Genomic DNA, 12,947 nt, shown 5'->3' on the forward strand with positions numbered 1-12,947 from the left:
AAGCAGGGGTGTCAAAGTCCCTCTTCGAGGGCTGCAATCCAGTGCATGCAAATAGATCTCATGCATATTCATTGGGGAAATCCTGAAAACCTGACTCGATTGAGGCCCTCGAGGAGGGACTTTGACATCCCTGCTCTAAAGGAAGCAACAGAGCAGGCCCAGCCAGTAGGATGTGCCGGAGGGGCCCCGACACATAAACCCGTCCTCCTCTTCTTGCCACACGTGTGCCCCCCTCCCCTTCCCTTCCCCGTATCTCTAGTTGTTCACTGCTGCGAGAAACAACTTTTAACATGCTTCTCGTGACCGGACCGTGTTGTCTCTCCCACTGGCATCACTTCTGAGTGCCGCGTATAGGAAGTGATGTCAGAGGGAGAACCAACGGGGTCGTAAGGAGCATGTTAAAGTTCTTGTTGCTTGTGACGGTGAACAACTAGAGGGTGGGCATACATGCTACGGGGGAGCACCTCTCACCCTCACTACGCCACTGCTGTCACTGTCTCCTTGAGCGGAGGGAGCAGCTGCTGTTACTCATTCTTCCACTGTCTCCTGGCGTTGTCTGCTCATCTTTGTCAGTGTCTTTCCTCCTTCCTGTTGATCCCTTAGGCCATCTTTCACTTTAACTGAGGAAGGGGAACATAATTGTGTACAATGCTTACACTATCTCTTGCAACTTTTTTGAACCCTGTTGTGTTGCTGTCAATTTTCTGTGGAGCTGCTCCAATTTCTTTACTAGAATGCTTGGCTGTACTTTGCATCTAAGATGCTGCTTTCTCTTAAGAGGGGAGGAGATTTTGTGAGCCTTCGTAAGCTTTTCTTTTGGAGGTAGAGCCATGGGATATTTTTTCCTAAGAAGAGTTCAGAATTAGTCTAGTTGCTGAGATCTCTCCGGTGTAGGTAGGGGTTCTCAACCCAGCTGGTCAGGTTTTTGGGATACCCACAATGAATATGCATGAGATAGGTTTACATTTTCTTTGGGGTGTCCTGAAATCTCGACTGCTGGGTGTGTACTAGGGTCTGGGTTGAGAACCCTTCATGTTGGATCAGGATAGTTTGGTAGGCTTTAGGGGCCTTTAGCCCCTTACTATCTTATGCTGGAGAAAATGTGTTTTGGTTTGAGAATTGTTTTTTGGGGGGGCAGTGGAGTATGGAGTGGCTTTTAGCTTGTACATGCATGTGTGGAGCTGAGGCAGCAAGATGTGTGAGCTGGCACTGTCCAGCAGTGCATTTTCTAGGTAGTGGTTTTCCCTCTCCTGTGTGACAGTGCATTCCAGCAGCTGCCAGCTTCCTCTGTTGATGAATGAATTAGGCTAAATGTGGATGGTCTGAAAGCTGCCTATGAAGTTGTGATTTTGTGCCAGTCTCAGAGGATGATTCCAGGGCTTCACTCGGGGCCTATTTGGAATTAATTTTTTTATTTATGGTAACTTAAAAGAGCTTCATTTTTATTTTATTGTTTTTAAAGATACCAAGTAGTTAATATTGTTGCTACTTGACCTGGTGTGCTCTTGGTGGGTGTAATAACAGGATTTTTGACTGTCAATGAGGTACAATGGCTAACCCAGGGGTAGGCAATTCCAGTCTCCGAGAGCCACAGGCAGGTCAGGTTTTCAGGATCTCTACAATAAATATGCCTGAGATAGATTTGCATCTCAAGGAGGCAGTGCATGCAAATCCATCTCATACATATTCATTGTGGAGATTCTGAAAACCTGACCTGCCTGTGGCTCTTGGGGACCAGAATTGCCTACCCCTGGGCTAGCAGAATATAGCAGTTGGCACTTGCACCATATGTAACCTTTTCCTGAGCTGCTGTACTTTAAGGATAGGCTTTTAAATGTCTTTTTGTTCCAATTCAGAGCCACCTCAGAATCTCAAAGAAGATGCTGAATCCTGAGAAGCCCCAGCTGGGAATGATTGATAACTGGTACCATGTGGACTGTTTTGTCAACCAGCGGGCAGAGCTGGGCTTCCTGCCAACATTCAGTGCCAGCCAGTTTCAGGGCTTCCCTGCCCTGACAGCAGAGGATAAACAAGGTCTGAAGAAGAAACTGCCTACTGTCAAGACTGAAAGGTTTGTGAGCGCTTGATTTCATGAACTCCACCCTGAAAACCAGACCAGTTGAGAACAGAGAATGACACAGGGACAGAATTTGTCCCTGTCCCTGCAATTAACCGCGGGTTCCCATCCCTATCATTCTTTATTAAGGAGAGAGGGAAGAATCAGAGTCTGAATGGGCCCAGTCACTGACGCTCAAGTCTAGCATTGAAGAATGCTGGTGTAGAAGGACTGAGGTTGAGAGAGAAGGACACAGGGAAGGTACCCCACGGGGATGGGGACAAATTCTGTCCTTGTGTCATTCTCTAGGGAAAAGAAAGAATGTGCTAGGGGGAACAAAGATTTGTGCTGGTCATATGATAAAACTTGGAAACTTAGAAATTAATAGGAAATGTTACCAGGCATAAGAGGACAAATTTATGCTGGAAACTTAAAAATAAAAATCCGTTAGGGATATCATAGTTGTACTTTGTAGAGGGGGAGGTCATAAGAAAGAAGACCTTCTCAAGTTTGGTTATGCTGAGGTTAATTACTTAGTTTTCTCTCTTGTTGTCCCCAAAGAACTCAGAATCGGTTACAGGTTAAACATAATTTCAGTACAAGTTTACAATACAAGTTTTTATCCTAACTTGACACATACAAGAGGGTCTAATATTAATATACGTAATAGACAGTTTACTGTTTACAGTGAAAGTTTTTCAGTAAAAGTTTTAATTTAATTTGACACACATAGTTTACAGGTTAGATTTGCTATAGTTACAGTGCAAGAATTTACAATACATGTTTTCCTTACGTGACACCTACTGGTTCTGGTACCAATATACTTTTCTTGTAGTCCATGGGTCAAGGGCAGGAGCTTAGGTGAAGAGGTATGTTTTTAATTGCTTTTCTAAAATTGAGGAGTCCTTCAAGGGATCTGGTTTTCGGTGGCAGTTGATTCCAGTGGCTCGATATGGAGTGTGAGTAGGATGTGATTAGAAAGTGACTGGTTGCAGTCAAGGAATATTCCTAGGCTGTGCACTTGGTCTTTTGCAGTTACAGTAGTCGAGTCCCAGCACAGCAAGAGATGAGCACGATTATAGCATTCTTTGTGGATCCAAAGGAGTTCTGTCTTGGAGGTGTTTAGTTGTAATTTGTTGACGGATTTCTGAGAGGCAGTTTGGCGTTTTGCAATATGGACGTCACGGGCTTCCAGTGGTAGGTACAGCTGGATGACATCTGCGAAGGAGTGAACTTGTATTTTATATTTGCGGGCTATGTCTTGGACAGGTCTAATGTAGATATTGAATAATAGGGGGGATAGTAGAGCCCCCTGCGGAACACCGTATTTGATTGGTTTTGATAGCTCATTGTTGAGCAAAACGCTTTGTGATTTGTTATTCAGGAAAGAGGAGAATCATTGTAGCTTAGTGATTCTGATTCCAGTTTCAGAGAGCTGGTCAATGAGGAGAGGATGGTCAATAGTGTCGAATGCTGTGCTGAGATCAGCAGCACCAGAAGGACGACCATTACCCTTAAACATGAGTTTCTAGCAGTCATCGATGATGTCGAGAAGGATGGTTTCAGTACCGTGGAATTTCCTGAATCCAGATTGGAAGGCGGAGAGGGCGCCTTGTTTGTTGATGGAATGTAATTGGTTTAACACTATTTTTTCCAGAATCGTGGGGATGACAGGTAGGTTGGAGATAGGTCTAAAGTTGCCAGGCATGTTGGGGTCAAGCAGGGTTTTTTTCAAAATTGGTGTGCTGACCGTTGACTTCCAGTTTGCAGGCACTACGCCTGGTTGTAGAGATGTGTTGATGAGAAGAAGGATGGCGTTTACAAAGGTGTCTTTCACTGCTACAAAGAGGTGTTGTGGACAGGGGTCCAGGTTGGAGATAGAAGGGAAATTGTGTCTTGTAATGTCGTTACGGGAGATAGTTTCGAAGTTAGGTTCCCAGTTGTGGACCAGGGGACCAGTGTCTGTAGCGTGGTGGAGTCGAGATATTATTGTATTTTGCATATTTAAAAATCTTAAAATTCCTGCCAGGATCACATTCATAAACACTGCAGAAAGTAATGTGTGAGCCACAACAATAAATATGTTCTTTTACTTGAATGCGCTGCTGTTCACAAGCTTCTTTTTTGATGACATGGAAGATAAGCTTTCACGTTTAAATGGTCAACAGATTAGTAGTTAGAATGAATATTGAGCACGCTGGAATATTTGCCTCATATTTTTGGCTTTTTGATCTCTGTATGTTTATTATTTAATAATTTAATAAAAAAAAATTCACCACAATTGCAGAAAAAAAGCTCTTTACCTGGAGCCAGTGTAGCTGGATTCAGTAGTGCAGAGTAATTTAATTGTAGAGAAAGGAAGCTTCAAAAGCATTTCAGTGATTGCTGAATTTATTTTTATGGTTCACACATTACTTTCTGCAGTGTTTATGCATGTGATATGGGCAGGAGTTTTACACTTATATGCTAACTACAATAATACCTGTTAAAATGCAGCATCTGGAGGCCGATTCATTAAGCCAGTCTATCATTTTAATATGAAAAACTCTTACATGAATTGTCTGGGGTTTCCACATAAAAATGATTTGTGGCTTAATATCAGCCTTTCAGTTTTTTGCCTTTGCTTTTACCCCTTCCAACCAGTTGCACGGGTTTTATCCTGCAATGTGATGTCCATTAAGTTGTCCTTTCTGCTGGTACTTTGAACACTATTGCTGCTTTTGGACTCCATCCTTCCCCTGGTCAACCACGGTGTGGAGACCGCCTCCCCATCCCAGCAGCAGGAGAGAGGGTTAGCAGGTAGTGAAACGGATGTCCAAACACAAGAAGCAAAAGCACTGCAGAAATGGATTCTCCTGGAAGAAACAAAAAGAGGAAAAGTGATTAGAAACTTTCCCCTTTCCCTTAGTATACAAAGAGAAGGCCCCTTTTTTCATCATTTATCCTGAAGTGGTCTCTTGCTAGTTTTTGCTCGCACACATTAGGTGAAAAGCAGATATAGAATAAGTAGCATAAAATACTCTTAATAAACTTGAGAGGGACTTTTATGTCCCTGTGGTACCACACACATGGACCAAGAGGGGCTGCTAGAATAGCAGCAGTCCTCATTTTCCTTGGGCCTGAGCACACTGTTCCATGACGCATCCATCAGAGCTTGGGTTCCCTGAGCCCCATTCCTGAAACATTCAGTGCTTATATTACCTTCTGAAAAGGGAAGGTGATTATATCCTTAGCGTAATGGCTTTGAGGGGTGTCTTGTGAACTGCCTGGGGCCTCCAGAGTTTGTTGGCTGCCTCTTAGACTTGCTGAGGGGCCAGACATATCGCTCATTTCTGTTTTTAAAGATAAAATTCTAATTTGGCAACTGGGTTAGATGGTCCAGGGTGTCTGAACACTGAGTAGCTGCTCAACTAAAGAGCAATGAGAAACAAACAAAATAAAAGCACATCCCTTACCCTACTGTCTATGTGATTTTCTGATGCTCATATATGTTGGTTTATTCTATTTTGAATAGATGCAGGAGATGGTGTTGGGTGCTTCTGATCTTACAGTATTGGTCCTATGTGGGAACTTGATCTTTACTGCATTTCTGAAGGATTTCGTCTTGTAGGCATAGAGAATTGGGTTAATGGCAGAGTTGGCATGGGATAGGATGATAACTGTCTGCAGGAGAGATACTGGGATTTGGCATGCTGGACAGAAGAGGATCAGGCAGTTGGTGATGTGCAAGGGTATCCAGCAGATTGTGAAGAGGAAGACCACTAGGAAAAGGGATGTGGCAGTCTTCACCTCTCTCTTCACGTTGGTATATTGGCTCTCGCTGACTACAAGACTCTCTCTCTGCTTTTTTACCACAATGAAGATTCGGGCATAGATAATGAACATGATGGCAAGTGGCACCAAGGCGCAACTGAGAAAGTTAAAATAGACCGTGTAAGTCATGTCTACCACCTGAATGAAGAAGCAGTAGTTTGTGTCTTGCACAGGCTTGTGCCATCCCATCATGGGCACTAGCCCAAGGAGGAAAGCTAAGGCCCAGGTGAGAATGATCACGGTTATTGCTCTTTGGTGCGTCATTATGCTACTGTAACGGAGTGGGAGGAAGATGGCCACATAGCGCTCCACAGCTACAGCAAGAAGGCCAAAAATGGAGCACTGTGTGAGCATGATGATCAGAGACCACATCAACAGACAAAGATTTAGGTTGTACCGTGGGAGGCCAATGTCTGACATAATAGCGCATGGAATGGCAAAGGTCCCTACACAGGCATCTGCTGCGGCCAGCGAAATCACAAAGCAGTTGGTCACTGTCCGCAGCTTTTTGTCTTGGAGTATTGCAACACACACCAGGGCATTGCCAAAACTTGAGAGTACTGCAATGACGACTTCTACAACGGTGTATGGGATGTTGATGGAGGGGGCTGGTAAGGCAGAATGATGAGTCTGGAAACTGCCGTTTGAAGGGACTCCGGTCGCATGGCCCATTTCCAGAGCTTAGAGCTGCTGATCAGGGTCTGTGATGCTCCAGGTGACCCAGCTGTCCACTAAAATGAGAGAAGAAAAGCTTCTATTATTTCATGTCTCGTGAAATCAGAGCTAGGCTGCTCCTACATATCATTCTGTAATCCAGGCACCCACATATATGTACTACTTAATGTTTGTGAATATTTAGAATTCTAGCAGTTAATGCTAGCAGGGCTTCTAAGCACTCTTCTGCAAGGGTGGAGCATGCCTGGGCAGTTACTGGGCAGACTTGCACGGTCTGTGTCTGTGTATGGCCGTTTGGTGGAGGATGGGCAGGGGAGGGCTTCAATGGCTGGGAGGGTGTAGATGGGCTGGAGTAAGTCTTAACAGATATTTCGGCAGTTGGAACCCAAGCACAGTACTGGGTAAAGCTTTGGATTCTTGCCCAGAAATAGCTAAGAAGAAAAAATAATAATAATAAAAAAAAAATTTTAATTGAATCAGGTTGGGCAGACTGGATGGACCATTCGGGTCTTTATCTGCCGTCATCTACAATGTTACTATGTTACTTAACAACTACTGTGTTACTCATGTCCCTACCACATTTAGGCAGTCGCACTGAAGTGAGCTTTATGGCTGGTGTAACTGCAGGTGCCTGACTTAGTAAGTAGATAACCCAGTTACACTGGAACTTAGGCACCTCAGTGAGCGCACCCTCTTGTACAGTTGAATCACGAGTCTGAGATCAGAGTTGACTATTGCAGGGCTGTGCGCCACTGGACTGTTATGGGTGGTGGGGGTAGAATAGCACATTTAATAAAACTGTCTTAGTGTTCGAGGCTTATGCATTTAAGGCAGAGCTTGTAGGGATGGGGATGCTTAGAGGGGTGGGCATAAAATGACTCATAAAGTCAGTAATGCATTGATTGAGGTTATGGCCAATACCAGTGCGTTCATAGGATGTTGATTCTTGGAAACAAACTTGCAGAACAGAGTGTATGCACACAACAGGTCTAGAAAGATCAACCTCTTGAGTATCGCCTTCTCTTCTTATAAGAACGTAAGAATTGTTGCTGCTGGGTAAGCCCAGTGGTCCATCGTGCCCAGCAGTCTGCTCCTGCGGCGGCCCTTAGGTCAAAGACCATTGCCCTAACAGATTACCCTTACCTGCGTATGTTCTGGTTCAGCAGGAACTTGTCTAACATTGTCTTGAATCCCTGAAGGATGTTCTCCCCTATGACAGACTCCGGAAGAGCGTTCCAGTTTTCCACCACTCTCTGGATGAAGAAGAACTTTATGTTCGTACGGAATCTATTCCCTTTCAATTTTAGAGAGTGCTCTCTCGTTCTCCCTACCTTGGAGAGGGTGTACAACCTGTCCTTAACTACTAAGTCTGTTCCCTTTAGTACCTTGAATGTTTTGATCAAGTCCCCTCTCAATCTCCTCTATTCGAGGGAGAAGAGGCCCAGTTTCTGTAATCTTTCGCTGTACGGCAACTCCTCCAGTCCCTTAACCATCTTAGTCGCTCTTCTCTGGACCCTTTTGAGTAGTACCGTGTCTTTCTTCATGTACGGCGACCAGTGATGGACGCTCCAGGTGAGGGCGCACCATAGCCCAGTACGCTCTCGTTCTTACATTGTTAACATGAATGGCACCTCATCCTCCCCCTGGAAACCGAATTGTGGAGTCCCGCAAGGCTCTCCACTATCCCCTATCCTTTTCAACATCTATATGTCCTCCCTAAAACTCCTCCACCTAACCCCCTTGAAACAATTTACACTTATGCAGACGACATCCTCGTCCTCCTCGAGACTGATTCGAACCTCACCGACCTGTCTAAGAACATATCCTCTTATATAATGAACCTACAATCCTGGGCCCACACTGTGCAAATGAAATTGAATGAGTCCAAAACAAGACTTCTTTGGCTCGGTCCAAAACTAGATCACCTACCCACCTCCATCCCACTACCCTCTGGCTCCTCTCTGCAGCTTGAGTTTTCGAGCAAGGTCTTGGGCATCATCATTGATTCCACATTGTCCTTCAATGACCACCTCCAATCCTTGGTAAAAAAATGCTTTTTCAGCCTTCACATGCTGAGGAAAGTTAGATCCTGCTTCCATCAAAAACATTTTACCCTCCATGTCCAATCCATCATCCTCACCAGATTGGACTATTGCAACTCTATCTACTTAAGCCTAACTAAGAAAAACCTCCACAGACTCCAACGGATTCAGAATGCCGCAGCCAAGCTCATCTTCGCTAAAAGTAAATTTGACCATGTCTCCCCGCTCCTGGCCAAGCTCCACTGGCTTCCGATAATCGCCAGGGTCCACTATAAATGCGCCTGTTTAACTTTCAAAATTCTATATGGTATCCTCCCTCCCTTTATCCCTCTTGCTTGGAATTCCTCAAACCCTAATACCACCAGATCCTCCCACAAATTAAAACTATCCTTCCCCTCGCTAAAAGGCATTTCCAACACAGGAAAGCTAGGGACCTCCCTCCACTTCAAAATCACTGAGCTCTGGAAAAACCTTACCTCCCCTCTTTGGAACTTGAGCTCTCTCCAAGTTTTCCGCAAACATCTGAAAACCTGGTTTTTCTCAAAAAATGTAAGTCTCCCTCCAATTTAGGAATCAAGGAAACTCTTATATCTTGGCATCCCAAGTCCTCTAAATTTTCTTCACACTTCTACCTCTAACCCTCTGTTGTAGTTCCTTCCTATTTCTCCTACTGTAAATCGTGTCGAGCTCTACGAACGTGGAGATGATGCGGTATACAAACCTAAGGATTAGATTACATTACATTACATTAGGGACTTCTATTCCGCCTATACCTTGCAGTTCAAGGCGGATTACAAAAGAGCTAACTGGACATTTCCAGTGAAGTTACAACAGTTTTGGGTTGTTTGGGGTTTTTTTTGGGTTACAAGGGAGGAGAGGTACCTGGATTAATTCTGGAAGAACTTGCAAATTGGATATTAAATTGACTGTACGTTACTGTGTGATATAACAAATAGATTACAGTTAGAGTACAAATAAGATTACGTTACATTTCAGGGATCTGAATACTTGGTTGGTGTTTTGGGGAGGAAGAGATTATTTAAGTGGAGGTTTGGGGGAGAATTTATCTAGGAGGAAGGGGAAGGGTTGGGTTAAGATATCTGGATAAATTTTTTTGAAAGTACGGTTTTGATTTATTTTCGAAAAGTTTTGAAGTCGCCCGTTGCCGTCAACAGGTTGGAGATGGAGTGGTTAAGTTTTTGCTGCTTGCGTCGCCAGAAGGTTATCAAACATCTTTTTGCGCTGAGTGCCCTTGAGTGGAGGAAAGGCAAAAGGGTTCGGAGTTCTTCTTTGTCTTGAGGTGAGGATCTGGTTTAGGCGGTTGTTTAGATGGGGGGGGGGAGCCGTTTAATGCTTTGAATAATAGACAGTAGAATTTGAATTGAATTTGTGCTTGCATAGGTAGCCAGTGAGAGTCTAGGAAGGCAGTTGTAATATGATCATATTTTCTCAGGGAGTAGATCAGTCTGAGGGCAGTGTTTTGTATAGTCTGTAGTTGTTTTATCATGTTGGCAGGACAAGGTAGATAGAGGGAGTTGCAATAGTCCAGTAGACCTAAGACTAGGGATTGGACAATTAGCCTGAATTGTGCTGGGTCGAAGAATTTTCTTATTTTACGTAGATTTCTCATAATTAAAAAAGCTTTCTGGGATGTTTTATTGATTTGGGACTGCATTGTGCAGCATCTGTCTATCGTTACTCCTAGGAGTTTGAGTTTGGGCTGTATTGGGTATTTGGTGTTTTTAATTTTCAGTTCTGTAATGGTGGGAGTTTTGACCTTTTCGAGCAGAAGTAATTTTGTTTTATCTGAGTTTAGTTTCAGTTTGTGGTCTACCATCCATTTTTCCACTGCATCTAGGGTTATTTCCGGTTTTGCTGTAGTGGTGGGCTCTGATGGGTCGAAGGGGAGGAGTATGGTGATGTCGTCTGCGTAGCTGAAGGATGTAACTTTTTCCGATCTGTTCGTGATCCCCTTCTTTATCATTCCTAGCATTCTGTTCGCCCTTTTCGCCGCACATTGCGTGGGCGGCTTTATCAACTTGTCGATCAGAACTCCCAAGTTTCTTTCCTGGGAGGTCTCTCAAATGAGACTAGATCCTTCCATTGGCTATTTGTTCTCGTGGTACTGTGCAGACTTGTATGGTTTGTGTCTTGTCTTGTACACTTTATGATAGGCTGGAAAGGGCTTTGACAGCAACTCCAGTAATTTGAAGCATGAGTTCAGTGTCGGGCACACTTTTACGGTCTGTCCCACAAATGCCAAAGAGAGACAATTTAATCATGAATTGATAGTGATAAGGTTGGAGCTTTATTCCTTTTATGGGGCATTTAAGATGTTTAAATGGGGTTTTTAATTGGAGTACTCTTTGGGGTGGTTTCCTGGGGGATCTTTATCTATCTGTATTATGGTGTACGCTTCTTATTATGGGTTATTTTAGTGTTGTAAAGTGGCATAGCGGTATATTAAGTAAAGAAACTTGTAACCTGACTGTTGGGCAGACTGGATGGACCATTAAGATCTTTACCTGCTGTATAAATTTGAAAATTATATGCTGAGGACTTATGTGCTGACCTATTTTGGTTCCTGAGTTTGTTTGTGGTGAATATTTCTAAGCTTCTAACTGGCAAGTAAGTTCATGAAGAGAAAGCTAAGCATATATCCGATGTGAAAAACTGGTGGCAGACACCTGCACGTAGTGTGTTATTCTCTTAAAGGGGACATACATTAAACTCTAGTTCCCTAGTCCAAGGGTAGGCAATTCCGGTCCTCGAGAGCCACAGACAGGTCAGGTTTTCAGGATATCCACAATAAATATGCATGAGATAGATTTGAATCTCAGGGAGGCAGTGAATGCAGATCCATCTCGTACAAATTCATGGTGGATATCCTGAAAACCTGACCTGCCTGTGGCTCTCGATGACCAGAATTGCCTACCCCTGCCCTAGTCTGTGCTACTTATCGTTATTTAGTTGGCTTCCAAATGCGCTCATATACCATACAGAAATTGCCTAGCCATGTAATAAACATGCCCACGAATATACTGTATGTGTTAAAGAGTGAAAATCTAGCAGGAATTATACTAGAGATCTCTTTCACAGTTCTTCTACGGCAGGGGTGGGCAACTCCGGTCTGCAAAGGCCAGAATCCAGTCGGGTTTTCAGGATTTAACCAATGAACATGCATATTCATTGGGGAAATCCTGAAAACCCAACTGGATTCCGGCCATCGAGGACCGGAGTTGCCCACCCCTGATCTAGGGCCAAAAATGCTGCAAGGCTCCATTCATGTCGTGCATCTCTCCTTCTCCCCCTTCCCGCAGTCATTCTTCTTTTGTTGCTTTCTCTGATACAGTAGTCCTTCACCATCCAGACTAGCAGCTTAGGGAGCATTGAGGAGCTTTTCCTCTGATGCAGGGAATAGTTAAGCTATTTTCCCATGACTTTAGAAATAACGTACAGACTATGGGGAGAAAGACATGCAGGACGTGCGGATGACTGTGGGAAAGCAATGTAAAAATAAATCCATATAGAATGCACACATACATAGTGTGTTTCATACTGCAAAAACACATGTAATGTGCATTATATATAGTATTCACATGCATAGCCTGAAATCTTACCAGATACTGCTGGACGATGCATTTCTATTTCCAGTGATAAGGTAGCCAGTGATTGTGGCTGGTGGTGTCCCAGCAGCTTCAGGCCTTGTAGTTACCTCCTATTATGGAGGAGTCTTAACTGTGAGAGGAATCGGTCTCTGGCCTGGCTCAGTATGAGGATGCTGTTTGGAGTCTCTGTATCTGCTGGCTTTATAACTTGACCATCCAATTTTGTTGTTGATTGACTGGGATGTTTTGGCTCATTAGCCTGGATGGAGAAAATTGCAGTAATTGGTTATCAGGAGAGAACTACTCATGGCCCTTTTGACCTAGGAAAGTCAACTACCAGAGGACCTAATTAGAGACTCAATGCTGCTGTGTTGGCTCATGTTTCTTTTGACCCTCAGAGAAGATCCCCTGTTGATTTTACTTGCAGTGCTTTGCAGATTCGAGTTCTTGTCCCATCACCATCATTCAGTGTTCTTCAGGAGTTTGTTATAGCCTGCTTTAAAGTTTAAATGCTATTGTATTGGATTTCCTGTGTATTATATCAAATCTGATCATGTTATGATCACTGTTATCAAGCGGCCCCAGCACCATTACCTCCCACACCTATTCATGTGCTCCATTAAGACCTAGGTCTAGAATTGCTTCACTTCTTGTCAGTTCCTGAACCAACTGTTCCATAAAGTAGTCCTTGATTTCATCAAGAAATTCTATCTCACTAGCATGCCCTGATGATACATTTACCCAGTCTATTTT

General features: G+C 43.7%; 1 protein-coding gene across 1 annotated transcript in view; it reads left to right on the plus strand.

Annotated features, from left to right (window-relative positions):
• Positions 1-12,947, plus strand: part of PARP1 (poly(ADP-ribose) polymerase 1) — a 244,306-nt gene that overhangs the window by 41,820 nt on the left and 189,539 nt on the right. Inside the window, exon 4 of the mRNA XM_033939243.1 lies at positions 1,857-2,071. Coding sequence (XP_033795134.1) covers positions 1,857-2,071 — 215 coding nt within the window. The remainder of the gene's footprint in view (positions 1-1,856; positions 2,072-12,947) is intronic.

This window comes from Geotrypetes seraphini, chromosome 3 (assembly GCF_902459505.1).
Source record: "Geotrypetes seraphini chromosome 3, aGeoSer1.1, whole genome shotgun sequence".
Classification (NCBI taxonomy): Eukaryota; Metazoa; Chordata; class Amphibia; order Gymnophiona; family Dermophiidae; genus Geotrypetes; species Geotrypetes seraphini.